The sequence below is a fragment of the Narcine bancroftii genome, chromosome 2 (genome assembly GCF_036971445.1).
Source record: "Narcine bancroftii isolate sNarBan1 chromosome 2, sNarBan1.hap1, whole genome shotgun sequence".
Classification (NCBI taxonomy): Eukaryota; Metazoa; Chordata; class Chondrichthyes; order Torpediniformes; family Narcinidae; genus Narcine; species Narcine bancroftii.
The window spans coordinates 353,944,656-353,963,013 of NC_091470.1; the positions used below are offsets into that span (position 1 = coordinate 353,944,656).

General features: G+C 41.4%; 1 protein-coding gene across 5 annotated transcripts in view; it reads right to left on the bottom strand.

The window, feature by feature from the left end:
• lama1 (laminin, alpha 1) overlaps positions 1-18,358 on the bottom strand; it is a 336,199-nt gene that overhangs the window by 12,049 nt on the left and 305,792 nt on the right. For all 5 annotated transcript variants that reach the window (XM_069922348.1, XM_069922349.1, XM_069922347.1 and 2 more), the window contains 5 exons: positions 16,471-16,663; positions 14,617-14,729; positions 8,822-9,011; positions 3,812-3,964; positions 949-1,102 (listed from right to left, as the gene is read on the bottom strand). In XM_069922348.1, coding sequence (XP_069778449.1) covers positions 949-1,102; positions 3,812-3,964; positions 8,822-9,011; positions 14,617-14,729; positions 16,471-16,663 — 803 coding nt within the window. The remainder of the gene's footprint in view (positions 1-948; positions 1,103-3,811; positions 3,965-8,821; positions 9,012-14,616; positions 14,730-16,470; positions 16,664-18,358) is intronic.

Genomic DNA, 18,358 nt, shown 5'->3' on the forward strand with positions numbered 1-18,358 from the left:
ATCAGCTGATTGAATACCAGAGCAGGTTGGACAGGACTGCGTGAGTGTCCTCTGGATGCTCCAGTGTCCTTCCACATTCCAACTACGTACGGAGTTAGTCAGTGCAATTGGGCCGCACAGGGTCATGGGCTGGAAGGGCATCTTTTCACGCTGTGTCTCTAAATGTATAAATTGAAAAACAGATAGATACATCTAACTATTTGCTCTCCATGGGAACCCTGAAATAATGGCCGACCTTTACAAATATGGTGTATCTAATATTTAGCAAAGACACACTTAACAGACGAACAACAATTATTCATGATGAAGGTCACATCATATTTAAAACAAAAATGAGACATACAACACGGTAACAAGCCATTTCAGTCCACAAGACAGTGCCGCCCAATTTACACCCGATTAACCTAAACCCCCTGGTACATTTTGAACGCTGGGAGGAAACCAGAGCCCCCAGAGAAAACCCAAAAAGACTCGGGGAGAACGTACAAACTCCTTACAGGCCGTGCGAGATTCGAACCCGTCCAGTCCTGGTCATTAGCGCTGTAAAGGCATTGGGCTAACCGCTACGCCACTAGTGCTGCAATCAGCCTTGTGTGGCAATTTGATGAAGTTGACACTAATCTTTCCCCTGGCAGAGACAGTGACATTCATGATGTTAGTGGAAATATTCTGTTTGTTGCCCTAGATGATTACAGATCATTTTTCATCTTTTTTTTTCCACATCAGGGTGTCAGCAAGAGCAAGATTTTAAGTCCATTCATAATAGAACTTTGGAAAATTATTTCTACCCTCATTGTTTCCAAATTCCACCACTGCCCAAGGATATTGTGAGAACATGACGGCCGGCGCAATGCTCAAATTAATTTTATTGTGAGTCTCGCTTCTAGAGACCTTCATGTCTACCCGTGTAAAGCAGAATAGGATTATTTTACATTAAGCAGCATTTACCCAGAGCAGCAAAGCCAGTTCCATCAAAGAATGAACCCTCTTGGATGGTCGAGTAACATCTGCTCACAGTGAGGATGGAGACTGGCCTCTCCACGTCCAAGGGCTTGCCGTTCAAGGTCACACTACCAAGACAAGCAGGAACACTGTGCGTTGCCTAGGGAACAACATGAAAAAAGCAGTGAGATGAAAGGGCAATAATTTACATCAGACTGAAATTGCTTGAGTGCTTTCTCATTTAATGGAATTTTAATGCTTTCCATAATGTTGCATTTAATGTGGTATAACTTGGACAAGGCAGAGACGATTAGGATGCAATTCTCTGTGTATATTTTCCAATTGCTGGAATTTCAGATAATAATGAGTAACAGGCTCTGTTGGATCCCTGTGGGGGTTGATACTTATACAATTTCATGTGCGGAAAAGAAATTGGTAAACCATTGCTTAAAAGCAGTGCTCTGAGTGCTTAGTATTTATACTCAGTCACAGGCAAACATTAACCTTTTAACATGCCCCGGATTTACCTCTGGCTGGATTAAACAAGTTAACCATGAAGCAATTACAACATCTATACAGAAGCAGTTATTACCCAATGTCAATGACAAGTCAAAGCAAAAGAGATACTGATGAGGCCATTTTTCAACATTCCAGTCAGTCCTCGAGGGAAAAGATCTGTTGTACGAAGAGGATAACCTTTTGACCTCACACACATTTGCTCTGTCGCATTCCAAGGTCAACAAATAAATCTGTCTTTCAGGCAAGTTCGCCCTTAAACATCACCAGTCCATTGTTAGTCTGGCTACCCTATCTTTAACGGAACATTTTTGAGAATTATCGGCATTCCAGTAAGACCATAAGACATAGGAGCAGAAATAGGCTATTCAGTCCATTGAATCAGTCTCACCATTCAATCCATTATCCTACTCAGCTCCAATGCCTGCCTTTTCCCTGTATGCACAATAACAACTTGTCAAGGATTCTTTGAAGGTATCTCAAACCCATGATATAGGATGGAAAGAAGACAATGAAGTAATTTCCCATCCTGCCTGGTAAATATACAAGTTACTTCTTCATTGTTACTGGAATCTCTCACTTGCTCCTCAAGCATCTTCACTACCATGTCACCACTTACTCAACATCAATGAGGATCAGCCTTAGCAATTAGCATGGCAATGATAACCACATACAGCACGGTAACAGGCCCTTCCGGCCCATGAGTCCATGCCGCCCAATTACACCCAATTGACGCACAACCCCCATAAGGTTTGATGGATGGGAGGAAACCCACGCAGAATCGGAGAACATACAAACTTCGTACAGAGAGAATCAGATTTGAACCCGGGTCAGTGGTGCCGCAACAGCATTGTGCTAACTGCTACACTAACAGCGTCGTATCCCGTACGGGGATCAACTCCTTCATTTGTTTGAAAGGGGTTTTCTCAATCTTTCAAAAGGCAAAAATTGATTACAGAACTGGATGGTTTACCTCTGTCCTTTTGCTCCAAAGTCTTTCTCTCTTCATGGAGTCAAGAGTGAAAGGGATGGGGTTAACAGCAAACATCCCTGTAGACCCACTGGTACAAAAGATGGTTTTATTAAAATCATTCTGCTTCCTGGAATCCTGTTTCCATTTCCTGCAGGGTTCTGCCACTTCACTAGGAAGGGGACAGTGATATTTCAATAGACGCTGAAAATGTATGTATGCAATAAGGGAGATTTTCCTCACCTTCCTTCCTCTGCTCCCGTTCCCTTTCTTGAGTAGTACATATCCTAAGTCATAGCTATCTAGCAGAAGAAAAGCTGAATTCATATGATGTTGTTTGCCTCGGGGGTCTGAATTGGGATGCTCTGTCCTAATGTTACTGTTAATGAGACAATTTCTGGTTTAACAATTATTTGAGATGGGGGCTAGAATTATTTGGTTCTAACTAAATAATTTAAAAAAAAAACACTTCCCCGGAGGAATACCTGGAAAAAAAGTTGTTTCCATTGATAAAGTGACCAGTGGCAACTGCACAGAAATATGTTGTTTTTTCTTAATTCTGCTTTAAAAATGAACACAAAATGCTCATTCAGACTATTGCCCATTCTTATTTGTTATGGGAAGAACTGGTTACACATGCGACAGTGGTTTAAAAAAAAGACACAAAATCAAAAGTGCAGGAAGAAATGAGGGTAGTTTTTGCTGCCTCACAGCTCAACTTCCTCCTGGGTTTCTGCTCGGTGCTCCGGTTTCCTCCCACAACACAAAGTGTTGTGGTTATTGCAAATTCTCCTTTAGTGGAACTATGACATGTCATGGGTTACAGGAAAATAAGAGAGGAAAGGAGACTGCTGGGAACTTTCTTTCGTGCTGTAGTTCTAACTAGGATCAATCATATTAAAGACAACATTTTTGGCAAAGAAGCAATTAAGGCAAATGACAAAAGACAGCACTTCAGCAGAAAGGTGACATCGATGGAGAAAACTGAAATGTGACCTGTTTCTACCTACACAGAAGCTGTTCAACTTGCTGAGTATTTCAAATAACCACTTTTTTTTTTGTTTGCTTTTCGCAGGCAAACCCTGAAATGCTAGCTATTCCTGATTTTCCAAGGACTAACAATTGATGCATTTTTTCAGTGAACTATTTTTAAAAGAAGCAAAAAATATTCAATTTCACCAAACACTAAGAAAAAATGATAAACCAAACATTAAAAGAAAATCCAAAATATTCCAGGCTTATTTAGAACATTCTTCCTCTCCCTGTTCACTCTTCATGAGGAAAGTGGGACCAATTAATATATTTTTTGATTAGTGTTATTCACGTTTTGCTGACGACAGCAAACGGCAGCAGGCGAGCTGAAGGATATTGAGTTATTCTTACGTTTCCTATTTTCTTGGCCTTGTAATCTGGTGGCAAGCCTCCAAGGTAGAACTTCCCTTCCACATCCAGTGAGTTGCCATCGCCCAGAGCAGAACTGGATTCCTTCCCGTCCACAGTAATGATACCTCGACGCTTTGCATATTCTGTTTTTACCTTTCATGAGAGACATTAGAAAAATTAGGCAGAATAAAATGCGAGGACAGCTAATTCCATTGGCTAAACAGATGTGCTATCATTTCCACTATTTTGGCTTGGCATCGATGACATTTTTTTCATTGATTTAGCTTTACACTAATTTCCTTGCAAATAACATCATCTGAGTACAGTTGCCACCATTTCCTATCGATAAGATTGCTGTTCATAAAAGCTCATCTAATAATTACCATACCAGCTTTAAAACTGCACTTTGAGTGCATTATCAAGCAAAATTAACATCTAGCCACATAGACCAAAGAAATAGGGTTTAAAGGGTGTTCCTGAGCAGGATTCATAGAAATCCTGATAGGTTTCGGAGCTCGGGAAGTGGACAGATAGCATTTGATAATTTTTAAAACATTTATTTGAGAATACACCGATGGTGCATTTCCACGCATCACTGTCTTAACTTCATTGGAAGAGCTACCGATAACTCAGGTGTTCTGCCCGGCACCTGAAAATGACAAGGAAACCTTTGTAAAAAAAAAAAAATCTCTTAATTTTGGAAAGCAGGATTTAAATGAAGCTCACAAAATTAGGAAATGCCTAAAAAGGTTGAATCAGAAGGAGTTCCTCTCCAGAGCAGAAGTTCATCAGGGGCAGAGATGGAAGGTGATTTGAGGAGGATGAGAGGGGAGTTGAGGAGGCACTTTTTGACCAGATGAGAGGAACATTCTACACAACTAGTAGTGGCCCACTGACTTCATAATTGATGCAACCCAATAACCAAGCTGCTCAGAAATATCAACTGCTTGTGGAGATGGCCCGGGTTTGAAAGGAACTTTCAGATTTTAGCAGGCTCTAGTGAATTTCAAATGGCCATAAATATAAACCACTGTACGGCATGATGCATCTACAGTGCCCTCCATAATGTTTGGGACAAAGATATCTATTTCCTTTAGTTTGCCCTTTCGCTCCACAGTTTTAAATTTGTAATCAAACAATTCACAGGTCATCAAAGTACACATTCCAGAGTTTATTCAAGGTTATTTGTATATGTTTTGATTTGACCATGTAGAAATGACAGCAGCTTTTATACATAGTCTCATTTCAAGGCACCATAATGTTTGGGACATTTGGCTACACAGGTGTTTATGAATACTCGTGTATGTTTAATTGCTTCATTGGTGCAGGTATAAGACAGCTGGGCTTACTTCTACGCTTTTGATCACCTTTGGAGTCTGTAGTTGCTGTTTTTCAATGTGAGGACCAGTGCTGTGCCAATTAAAGTCAAAGAAGCCATTATGTGCTAATAAACAAGGATTAAACAGTGAGAGATATTGCCCAAACTTTAGGATTACCAAAATCATCTTTGTGGAACGTCATTAAGAAGAAAGAGAGTACTGGTGAGGTCAGTAATTGCAAAGGGAGTGGTGTTTCAAGGAAGACTTCGACTACTGGTGGCAGAAAAATTCTCAACGTAATGAAGAAAAACCTCCAAATGAATGACTGACAGATCAGAAACACTCTTCAGGAGGCAGGTGTGGATACGCCAATGACTACAACTAAAGCACATTTCCAAAATTTATGGTTTGGATTTATGTAATTTTTGTGGTGTGAGATACAGTTGATGCAAGAAATTATATTGCCCCAACCTGTACCTGACATTAATAACTTGGTGTCATGCTGTCCCGACACAGGTCTGACCAGCACTACTTGTGGATTGTTGTGCCAAAGTCTAACCCCACCTTTCCCTTGCCTTACGTAAGCCCATCTTCGGGCCCTCACTTTGAAAGAGGAGATACATCATAGAAATAAACTTACACGTATTTCCCTTCAAATGAGAATCTCCGTGTCACTACACATGGGTAGGGCCATAGATGGTCCCAAATTATCGCTTAAGAAAGATCCTAACTGAAGATGGCAGAAAAAGGTTTTATTTGACAAATCATACTTATTCTTCAGCTGTTTGAATGACATGAGTTGCACTCCTTCATAACAATCCTCGATACACCTGATCCCCTTCTGGCACCAAGTGTCCAGAGTCATAGATATTAAATCTCTTCTGGGACATGGGTGTTTTAGGAGACAACCCCACCTTTTGCCCGATACACTGATTTATATTTTTGCATGTTTAAATTACATATTTTAATATGGGGCTATCTGTTTCCCTTGATATCAGTTTAGTGTCCCACTTATATATGAACTCTCCTGCTATCTTTTCTTCTACCATGTGTAGTCCAATTTGTGCCCAGGAAGGGGTACCACCTCCCTTATAGAGAGAAGTGATAAACCTCAACTGGGCCACCCAATGGTACTTTTTGAAGTCTGGTAGTTTCAGACCTCAGTCTGTAACCCCACGTCAATTTTTCCATGGAGATTCTAGCCACCTTACTGATCCACTAGAACTTCTTGACACATCCGTTGACATCTTAAAAAAGCCCTGGGGCAATTGGATGGGCAAAGACTGAAATAGATATTGCAGCCTTGGCATCACCCTCATTTTAACACAATTAACCCTGCCAACCAAAGTTATGGGCAGGGTTTTCTATCTATCCAAATTCTCCTCAATCTTCCAGACCAAAGGGAGATAATTGAATTTATATAAATAACTCAAAGCCTTATCTACTTTTATCCCCAAATATTTAATGCCTTTTTGTGGTCATTTAAACTGGCTTCTTTGTTGGCACTATCTGCGATTTCCCCCTTTGTCAAGGCCTTGATTTCACTTTTATCCTATTTTATCTTTACCCTGAGATCTTGCCACAATCTTCCAGTGTAATCCTCAGCCTGGTCAATGATTTCCCCCCACCCCCTGCCCCATGTTGATCAAATATACTAGCACATCACCCACAAATAAATTGATTTTGTGCTCCTCCTGGCCCACTTTGAACCCCTTTATTTCTGGATCCTGTCAGATGGCTTCTGCAAGCGGTTCAATAGCTAATATAAACAACTCTGGGGACAGTGAATCCCTACTGGATCCACCCATAGGGAACATTAGAGATACCTGCCCATTTGTTATAATTTTAGCTTGGGGTTTATGGTACAAAATTTTTACCCAATTAATGGGTCCAAATTTTTCCAGTATTTTGAACAGAAAGTCCTACTTCAGTCTATCAATGGCCTTCTCTGCGTCCAAAGCCACAGCTACGCCTGGGTCCACCCCTGACTGTGCCAAATGCACTATATTGAGTAATCTGCATTTGTTTTCTGCTGATTGCCTCTTTTGTACAAATCCAGCTTGATCTGGATTTGTCAATTTTGGCAAATATTGTGCCAATCTGTTGGCAAATGTTTTTGCTATAATTTTACAATCCGCATTCATTAATGAAATAGGCCTATAGGAGAAGGGATTCAGTGGATCCCTATCACTTTTTAGGATCACCTTAATAATTGCCATTGAATACGTGTCCCTACCGCCTTTTCCACCACCCTCATAATGAGCATTAGGAGATCCTTGAACTCTGAAAATTTCGACGGGGAACCCATTCTCCCTTGGGGATTTGTTAGTCTGTAATGAGTCCAAAACCTTCTCGATCTCCTCTCTAGAGAAGGGAGCATTTAGCTCCCTCTTGTTGATCCTGATCCAAATTTGGTAATTCTAATGTAAGCAAGAAATCATCCATTTTGGCAAGTTACATGTTAAAACTAACATAGAACATAGCACACTACAGAAACAGTACAGGCCCTTCAGCTCATGATGTTGTGCTGACCAATATATACCCAGCAAAAAAAAATATGAAACCCTTCCTACCTCATAACCCTCTATTTTTCTTTCATTCATGTGCCTTCCTAAGAGTCTTTTAAATGACCCTATTGTTCCAGCCCCCATCGCCACCCCTGGCAAGGCATTCCAGGCACCCACAACTCTTGGTGTAAAAAAAACCTTATCCTTGATGTCTCTTCTAATCTTTCTTCCCCTCGCTTTGTACAGATGTCCTCTGGTGTTTGCTACTCCTGCCCTGGGAAAAAAGCGCTGGCAGTCTACCTTATCAATGCCTCTCATAATCTTGTAGATCTCGACTGAGTCACCTCTCATCCTTCTTTGCTCCAAAGAGGCATGTTTTCCAATCCAGACAACACCCTTATAAATCGCCTCTGCACCTTCTCCATAGCTTCCACATCCTTCCTATAATGAGGTGACCAGAACTGAATATGATATTCTAAGTGTGGTCTCACCATTAAAATTTAATCTTTATCATGCACAAGCCCAGCTGAATAATTCCAGTATATTCAGGATGTGGGCAAAAAATTGAGAGGAGCCTGGCACTCCAAATGCGAGTTTTTGCTGATGTTTGCGCCGGGTCAGAGTCGGTCAGAGGGGTGCATTTGGGTAACCACAGGGTGGGAGGCACAAACTGCCATTTGAGAACTCAGAGCAGGGTTGGGGGAGTGGGGGAGAAGTGGGCGTCCTACCTGCCATGGACCTCCCCCGTCCACCACGCCGTCACACTACCCCCTCCCTCTGGTGTTTCAGACAACCACGTGTGCGTGAAGACAAAACCACTATATTCATTTTGGTGACACTCCCTCTGATGGCGTCACCTGGTGCGGTCTGCAACCTCTGAGTAACGTTAGTGCTGTGGGTGGGTGGGAGGGGAAGGGCGTCACAATAACTAATTTTGGAGGGTGGCGTCATGGCCTGCGAATGGCTCCCCTCCCGCCATGACACTGAACCTGCCCCGGGTCAAACTTTAACCTACATTTTTCAGAGCCCTTGGCATAGAGGGAATTATGTCATCAGTTTCCTGATTTGTGGTGTAAAGGAAATGGTTAACTTGAAAATTTCTTTTACATTGCAGCTTGCTTGTAAATCAAGACAACATTGAGAGTCGAGTTATACAGCAGATCCTACTTAACAAGGGGACTTACTGAATGCCACTGGCCATCATTAATGGGATTTGGCAGGAAGGCCACAGCTACTCCTCTCCCGAGGTTAAAGAGGAAATGCAATCGCCCCATCCAAAGCTGAAGGGCTGCGTAGTCAATCTGGTTTTGATGGGCCATGTAGTACACCAGTCCGCTGGAGGCATATGTTCTAATGTTCAGCTGGACAGAAAACCTGAGCAAAACGGGAAGAGACATCATCAATTTTTAAAGCAACCATGGGTCTTTCCACGAGACATAGATTTCATTCAGTTCTTGATGAGCACAAATGCTCCTCGCCAGAACGAATGCTAATTTTTAGAAAAATGAATCTCGAATGTGAATAGTTTTCATTTGTGACTTTTTCTCAAGAAACAATGACCAGGGAAAACTCTTCAATACAAATCATCTGAAAAATGAAATAAACCCAACTTTAATTGATTCCCTGCCCTCCAGTATGATATGAATAGCAGTGTATATGTTGAGCCATGAGATTAGGTATATGTTTTTGAAGCCTCTGATGGTCCACAGTTCTGAACTGTTGCATTTAATCTAACTAACCAATTCAGCATGTTCGCATCGCAGTTAGTCCAATGCCAGTGACCAGTGTTCAAATCTGGCGTTCTCTACAAGGAGCTTGTACGTCTTCCCAGTATCTGCGTGGGTTTCCTTTGGGTGCTCCAGCTTATTTGCATCCTTCAAAACATATGGAGTTTATAGGCTAGTTGAGGTACGGGGGGGGGGGGGGGATGGGCTTGTGAGCTGGAAGAGCCTGTTACCGTCCGGTATGTATATATTTACTGTATGTCTAAAATAGCACAAAGCAGTATGGAGCATAAACAGTTTGACATGAATATATCCTCGTAATCTGCATGGTGGTCACCAGGCCCAATAGCATCTTAGATTGATTGTTCGATGAGGATGAAAAGTCATGTGTTAAGGTCAGAGGTGATACCAGTTCTTTTCCTCTTGCATGCCCCTAATGTTGCAACCATGATGCATTAGGCCTCTCCTACCTCTCTTCACATGTTCTTATCTTTGCAGCATCCCTTGAAAATCGACAGGCTTTGTACAAGCTACAGTGATGCTTTGATGACAACCTTGTTAAGGTAAATACAAACCTGTTTCTGGTTTCAAATGTGTCACGGGGCTACGTTTAGATTTCAGACCCAGGACTAAAATGAACTGCATTGTTTATTGTCATGTGTACTGAGATACAATGAACAACTTTGTTTCTGCTTGTTATTCTGTCAGGTCAACCTATTCTTGACTTCAATAGGTAGTGCAAAACAATACAAAAATGGTGCTACAGAGACAAAATTAGTTTAAAAACAGTTCAAGGGCAGAATAGTTTACTAAGGACTGATGTCAGTGGGGAAGAAACTATCCTTGAATCTAATGGTGCACAGAGGAGATGAGAAAGTGATCGGGAATGCAGTGGCGAGCTCAAAGCAGCCTCAAACAAGAACGATGGGCCAAATTGTCTCTTCTGTGCCCTCTTTCAATGGGTCAAGAGTGGACAGGCCAATACCAGTTTTTTGCAGGGAAGAATTTACATTCTCCCATTGAGAATTACACCAAAATTAATAACTGTACCATGGCTTCGAGCTTCACCTTTGAGTAAAAAGCAGGTGTATTTGCTATGGTTTTTCAATGTGCACTCAAGTAGTGGGGGATCATGGATGTCCCTGGCCCTTGATTCCAGGGGAAGCTTTGGCATTATCAAGCCTTGTAAGAATTTTGTGTTTCAATGAGAAGTCCTCTCTTTCTCCAAACTCTGCAAACCTGCACATTCTCTCAGGCGCTGAAAGCTTTCTCATCCTATTGAAGGTTCAGAACTGGGAGCCTGGGATCCCCAGTGCAATGGACAGGAGGCCATGTGGTTGCAGAGGGGTTACAGGAGTGCTAAAAGCAAATCCACGGACAGTTGGTGTCTCACATTTCAGATTTATTGTCAGAGTACATACTTAACATCACATACAATCCTGAGATTCTTTTTCCTGTGGGTGAAGCAGAATTGCCACTTATTTGCAGTTCAAAAAAACTGTACACACCATAAACAAATGTAAACAAAGAACTGTAAACAGATAATGAATGTGAACAAACTGACTGAGCAATACAGAGAAAATTTTTAAAAAGTCAATAAAATGCACAATTAAGAGTTCTCCCAAGAACTTAAATTTGTTGTTGAGGAGTCTGATGGTGGAGGGGTATCAGCTGTTCCTGAACCTGGTGGTGCGAGTCTTGTGGCGCCTGTAACTCTTTCCTGATTACAGCAGTGAGAACAGAGTGTGTGCTGGGTGGTGTGGATCCTTGATAATTGCTGCCTTTTGCAGGGCTTTACACTCAGGGGTACTGGTGTCCCCATACTAGACCGTGATGTAGCCGGTCAGCACACTTTTCACCTCACATCTGTAGAAATATGCCAGGTTTTCTGGTGTCGTACCAAACCTCCAGAAAACCCTGAGGTGCTGACGTGCCCCTTCTTCATGATGCCATTAGTGGATTAGGTCCAAGAAAGATCCTCAGAGATAGTGTCTCCCAAAGAACTTAAATTTGCTCACCCTCTCCACCTCTGATTCCCCCAATGAGCACTGGACTTTATACTTCTGGTTTTCCTTTCTTGAAATCAACAATCAGCTCCTTATTTTTGGTTTCAGTGAGTGCAAGGTTGTTGTTGGTGCATCATTCAGCCAATCTCCCTCCTGTACGCTGACTCATCCCCTTTCTTTATACAACCCACTACTGTGGTATCGTCATCAAATTTGTAGATGGTGTTATTGTCGTACTGAGCAACACAGTTGTAGGTGTGAAGTGAGTAGAGCAGGGGGCTAAGAACTCAGCCTTGTGGTGCTCAGGTTCTGATGGAGATTGTGGAGGAGATATTCTTGCCGATCCTCACTGATTGTGGCTTGGAGGCAAGGAAATCCATGATCCTAGGATTTGGAGCTTTCTATCAGTTTTGAGGGGACGATGGCGTTAAATGATGAACTGTAGTCAATGAGAGGATCCTGATAGATGCACCTTTACTGTCCCAAGTGTTCCAGGGCTTTGTGTAGAGCCAGTAAGATGGCCTCCGCTCTAGACCTGTTGCTACGATAGGCGAACTGGAACTTATCCATGTCACCGTTCAGACAAGAGCTGATATGTTTCAACACTCTGAAGGGCCTCTGAAGGGATTCACCTTTGCCTCTCTTTTTCTTGTTGTTGAGGTTGCCGAGTTATGCTCGTAGCACCTCATTGTGTGCCTTTACAGCAGGCAAAAGTTTTGTGCATTATTACATTCTGTGCATTCTACATGATAATAAAGGAATCTTGGAAATACCTCAAAGATCCTGTAAATGGCTGATCTGCTTTCTGAGAGCGGATTTGAGGCAAATGGGCACAAAGATAAAACAGAGAGAGAGAAATTTTTTGAAGATGGCAGTTGACATCCTCCTGGAGAAAGAAGTCTGTGAAGCTACAGTTAGAGAGAGAGATGAAAAGATTTTAAGATGGTTCTTGAGAAGAGGAACCATCATAAGAAGTATTTTCCTGGTCAATCCCAGAGAGCTCAAAAGCAATGTTTTGGAAGAGAGAAACATCAAATGAAGACAATTACTTTGATATTAATTTGGGAAGACAAAGATTAAAGTATGCTTTTTATCATGAAGACTTAAATGGTTCAGAAAAACTTCAAAGATAGTTATGATGTCATACTATGTGACATGAAAGATTTGCAAAAAATATATTATCGAAATCAGACATTTTTGGGTCAGTTGAAGAAGACGCCCATCCTGTGAGACACAGGATTGAGAAAGCAGCAAAAATTCCTTTAGAGAAGGAAAGCTGCCTGTGTTCTCCTTAATAAAAGGAGGAACACCAAAAGCGGTACTTTAAAAGAAAAAGCCATTCGGACTGTCTCTAAGAAAAGAGGGCAGCTTCGTGTATCCATTAAAGATCATTCTTGATTAAGAAAGAAATCATATGGAAAACAGTCTCCATAACTCTTTGGCAAGATAAGAGGGAGTTTGTGAAATCATTCGTATGAAGAAACATTGCTCTGAAAACAACTCTACAAAAGAAAGTTGTGAGTTTTAAAGAGGTCTGAAGATGTGATATTTCAAAATGCTTCCTAATTACTTCTGAACCAGAATTTAAAAATCTTCAAGTTGAACATACGATGTTTGATGCTGAAATTTAATTAAAATTATGCCTAAACTGTAATAGTTTGGGATTTGGCCACACTCACACACTTTACATTTGTACATAGTGGGATTAGGTTTAGAGATAAGTAAGAAATGTTGTTATGTTTAAATTACTATTGTCTGGTAAATTTATCCCTTGCTGTTCCTTTGTCAGTTCATAACAAAATTTGTTAGTTCGTAACACTTGCTATTAAGTCTCACCAGTCCATACCTTTTTCAGTTCTGCTCTTCTTTTATTCATAATATTTATCTAAATCAGAGGGTCCAAGATGAACAAATTCATCATAATTCAGAATAATAAATATTACCACACTAAAAGTTGTCAAATACAAATGTGCCATTTGTGGACCTTTCACTGTGGTAGACGGAAGGGTTTGCTCTACTGATTAATGGGCAGAGAATTCTAAAAATACCTTTTGGTGATTCAGAGAAGAAAGACAAAATATTTTGCTTTACACTTACAAACTGGCTCATTGGACAGATATCATTCCATAAAAATTACACAGGCAGCTAATTTGCTCACAGGAAGATCCCACTGTAGTGGTATAATGAGTGGATGTCTTTTTGGCTGATTTTAGAGAAAGGATAAATCTGTTCTCCTTAAAGTAATGCCGAGAATCTGTTACATTCCTTTGACAAAGCAAATAGGATCATAGTTTAGCACAGGGTTTCCCAAAGTGGGTTCCGTGGAAAGGCGTAAGGTTTCCGTGGAAGAAATGACAGGGAGTAATAATGATCTATCTGTTTTTCTTTAAGTCACTTATTACCTCTGTCTTTAATTCAATTTGTTTCTGGAATGGCAGCAAACAGGACATTCCACCCTAAGAAAACAAAATGGTGTCATGAGGCCTGACATCAGCGGTGCAGACGTCAGGCTTGCGCATCATTTTCAACCAATGAGAATCCAATTTCTTTTAGTGCGAAGCTGGCCATATTTTAAAGACATAAGAACCATGGATCGTTGGATTAAAAAAGAAACTAGGAGACAGGATAATTCATCTGAAGAAAGTATTGAGGTGCCATTGTTTATTCAGGAAGATTCTTCAATTACACCTATGTCGGAAAAATCAAGTGTTCTAAAGAAATGAAGGTATGATGAAAATTATTTGTCACTTGGATTCACCTCAGCCAGAAATAGAGGCGCCAGATGCACAATTTTCATATTATGCAGCAATAAAAAAATACAGAAACTGACTTGATGTAAGTTAAAGGTAACAAATGATTTCAACGTGGAGAATGATGATTTTACCTATTTACTTTCTCACTATGCCTGTGTATCTACCAGGTCATTTAAGCTGTAATTGACGATTTGAGTTCTGCGATATCCAAGTGCCCCCCAAAAGGGTTCCATGAGCTTAAAAAGTTAGGGAAGCCCTGGTTTAGCATTTCATCCAAAAAAAAAAGTGCTGCAGGTGGTGACACATTATCTTAGTGCTGCAGTGGCGGAACAGTTTGGACATTTTGAGCTCAAGTCTCTGAATAGAACGCATAAACATCTGACTCACAAGTGACAGTGTCATTCATTGAGCAAAATATTTCACGTGTCCCTTTGAAGCATCATTCTCCAGTAAAGGTCATTCGTAGCTGGCACGTCTAATTTAGGAAAATACTCACTTCCTCTTTACTGTGTTCTCATCAAAGGAGAGAATCATGTGGCTCCCTTGGGCAAGTCCAAATTGGTACACTTTGGGAATAATGGCTGGTATCTCTTCTTTTGCACACTGTGCCTGTTGACCAGAAATGACACGCAATGAAACATTTACCAAGGAAAGTATTTGCATTTGTTTGCATCTTCCTCGATGGGATCTCCTGTCGGGAAGGTGCCCCAGCCCCAGTCTGAGCTAGTTTGAAATGCTCTGGGATAATGTTCAGTGAGGGAATTCATTTACTAGCTCAATTAAAACAGCCAGCAGAGATTTGATGGTCTGAAACAGCTTCCTTTTTTTCTCTACCATCTCTCAGACTATCACAGCAGTTATCGTAGGCATAATGGTTAGCACAGCGCCAGCGACCGGGGTTTGAATCCAGTCGATCTGTGAGGAGTTTGTGCGTTTTCCGCGTCTGGGTGGGTTTCCTCTGGGTGCTCGGGTTTCTTCCCACTGTTCAAAACGTACGGGGGGGTGGGGGGGGTGTAGATCAATTGGGTGTAATTCAGCGGCACAGGCTCATGGGCTGGGCCTGTTACCGTGCTGTATGTCCGAATTTAAAAATTTAACCTCTCAACTTTCCTCATGACAGTGGTTCTCAACCCTTCTTCACTCACAGACCATCTCTCCCATTGTACAGGGGCCGCTGCTGTTGAGCTCGAACCCCTACCGAGACCACTGTGGAAATTTTTGATTTGTTTGGTTGGGAACATTCCTTGAGGATTTTTTGCTTTGTCAAATTTACTCCCTTGTTTTACATATTACTTGCATATTATATCAGTAATATCTGTCTGTTGTTTCACTGTGGACCAACTAATACAAAACCAGGGACCACTAGTGGTCCACTGAGCACAGGTTGAGAAATACTGCCTTATGACTTCAGGTTTCCCGAATCTGTCAGTTCTTAAAAATCACCAGTCAATGATCTCCCTGCAACTAAGCTCCCCTCACCCTGGCCTATCCTCTCTCCTCTCCCCCACCCCTTTTTAATTCAGTCTCCTGCCTGCTTTTTGCTCACACCTTGACAAAGCTAAGTGAATAAAATTACTTTGGAAAAAAAATTGTTTGGTTTAAAGCAAGAAGTTTAGAAATGCAGCAATGAGGGGAAACACAGTTGCCCGTTACAAGGCAATGTGTAAAATGTGCTGATCATATTTAGCGAGGAAGATCTGACAACCTTGGCAAAAAACTGGCCCTTCCTAAGGAAAACAAAAGCAATTCAAAGAGATCCTCTTCTGGGTTCTTACTGTTTAATATTGCATCAATGAGGTTATGCTTTTCTGCTTTCACCGTATATTCAAAAGCTTCAAAATACAAGGTCAGTAAAGCTCACAGATCATGATTAACTTGTTTGGAGCGGCCCCATACTGGACACAAATGCAATGGAGTGGGTTCAAAGCCTTTCAGTTTAAGTGTCTAATGGGCGGCATGGTTAGGATGGGGCTTTTAGTGCCAGCATCCTGGGTTCGAATCCGGTGCTACCTGTACCTTCTCCTTGTGATCTGCGTGGTTTCCTCTGGGTGCTCCAGTTTCTCCCCATATTCTAAAGATGTACAGGATTAGGGTTATTGGTTACACAGGTGTATATGCCAATGCAGGCTTGTGGGCTGGAAGGAACTGTTACTGTGGTGCATCCCTAACTTTAATAAAAAAAATTAAATCTCGGAGGTTTAGGTGACACTGATGGCTCTCGTACAATACAGATTGATTTAATGTTCACCCAATCTGCTAAGTCTTGATCAGTCAAACAATCTTTTTGTGCATTAAATCAAATGGAAGTAAAACTTTTTGACTGCACAGAGTTGAATGACAAAGTCCTTACAGCTTTCTTGCTGGAAGTAGAGCTGTGGGTCGCGGTAGAGGGATTTAGTGAGTTTCCAGGCGGCTCTTTGCCAGGGTGAAGGCGACCAAGCTCGGGGTCTCTCTCATCTGGTGCACGAGTTGGTCTCTCTGAAAGCAGGCAGCTGTCCAGATCGATATTCTGGTACTTAAGAGCGCCACTGAAATCTAATAACCTGAGATGAGAAAGATTTTTTTCTTTTAATTTGCACAAGATTCAGGAGTAATTCACATCAAGCACAAGACATTATTTCACAGTGAGTGATTGTGTAGGAGAGATTCGTGTAGCTAATGCCACGCATTGATGCGCGATCTTTCAGCCAATTGGTCTTAAAAATACAATTTATATTTAGATGCCACAGCACGGGATTTACCAGCTGCTAGTATTTGAAACGAGGCAGTGCTGCTCCTCGATGCGTGACAGGATAATTCAAGCTTCATAGTTCATATTCTGATTCTTTTCATAAACCGATTTTAAAATAGTCCTGGTAACAATAGTTTCTCTGTACGGAGTGACCAAGCAGAGAATGATGTGATATTGTGGAATATTATGGCTGGAGGACTACTTGTGACTCACCCCCTGCCTCACCACTTTATGGTTGAGATTTTATGCAAAAACTCTTCATATATGTGATCCTGCAGGCACTCAACTCACTGCAGCTTTTTGTTGCTGGGATGGTTACTTACCATATATACAGTACCAGGTTGATTATCCAAAATCGGATTGTCCGAAATCCTCAGTTATCTGAAATTTTTTTGGACCCGGAAGTGGCGTCTGTTAGACTCTGAATTTTTTTTTCTCCGGATACTCATTTATCCGAAAAATTTTGAAGCTGAAGTGACATGATTTTGCCTCCAAAAATATTTTGGATAAATGAAGATATCTGAAACGGTCGAACTGGCGTCATAGGTTGAAAGACCTCAGAGTAGAATTTCAAGTTTTTGGTGTTGGATTTATCTATTTTGTTCAGGTTGTTTTTTTTTGGTGAGAATTAAACATTATTTTAAAGCTTAAAAAGCCTTTCCTTGTGGTTTGTTGTTGTTTAAACACTGTTATAAGTGATTTGCTGTTGCCATTGGGCTGTTTTTAAAAAATGACCAGTTCTGCAAAAAAAACAATTATCCGATATAGGCCCCGGTTGGACCATTTTGGATTATGGTGTACCGTGTATGCTTAATAGTTGATACTGTATAAGAATTGACCTCCCTTATTTTCAGTCCCAAAATCTGGTATTTTCCATCTATCACGTGCAAAAGTTGACCCCCCTCCCCCCACTATTTTTGGCCCTGGCTGGCTGCCCACCGGAGCTCCTGATGCTCCAGTTGTCATCTCTTGTCCAAGCCCAGGCCACCCGCCCATCTGAGCTCTCGATGCCTGGACCACAGACTCTCACTTAGGCCCCGCCTTCTCACTCATCCGAGCTCTCGACTCCTTGAACACAGACTTACCACCTGTTCCCGGCTGTCTGCCCGCCCATCTGAGCTCTCGAGGCCTCAAATGCAGACTTTCCACATGGTTCTGATGCCTTGAATGATGCAGGTACTTACCCTGGTCAAAAGTAGTATGCATGTCATAATTGAGCCCTAAATTTTATCCTAAATATTGGTCCACAAAATCTGACTATCGCACAATAGTTTGGATTATTTACATTGGTGCCTATTTAATTTGGTTACTACATGTAGTTGCACTTAAAGGTGATACAGGTGCAGTGATCTGAGGTCAAGCCTGACTTCTGATTCTCTTTGTGTGAAGTTTGCCAGTTCTTTGACTCCATGGGCTACCCCTTGAAGTTTTCCTCCTTCATCCAAACATTTGGGGATTGTTTGGTTAATTGGCTATTGTTCCTCGGGATTTGGTGAATGTCGGGAAT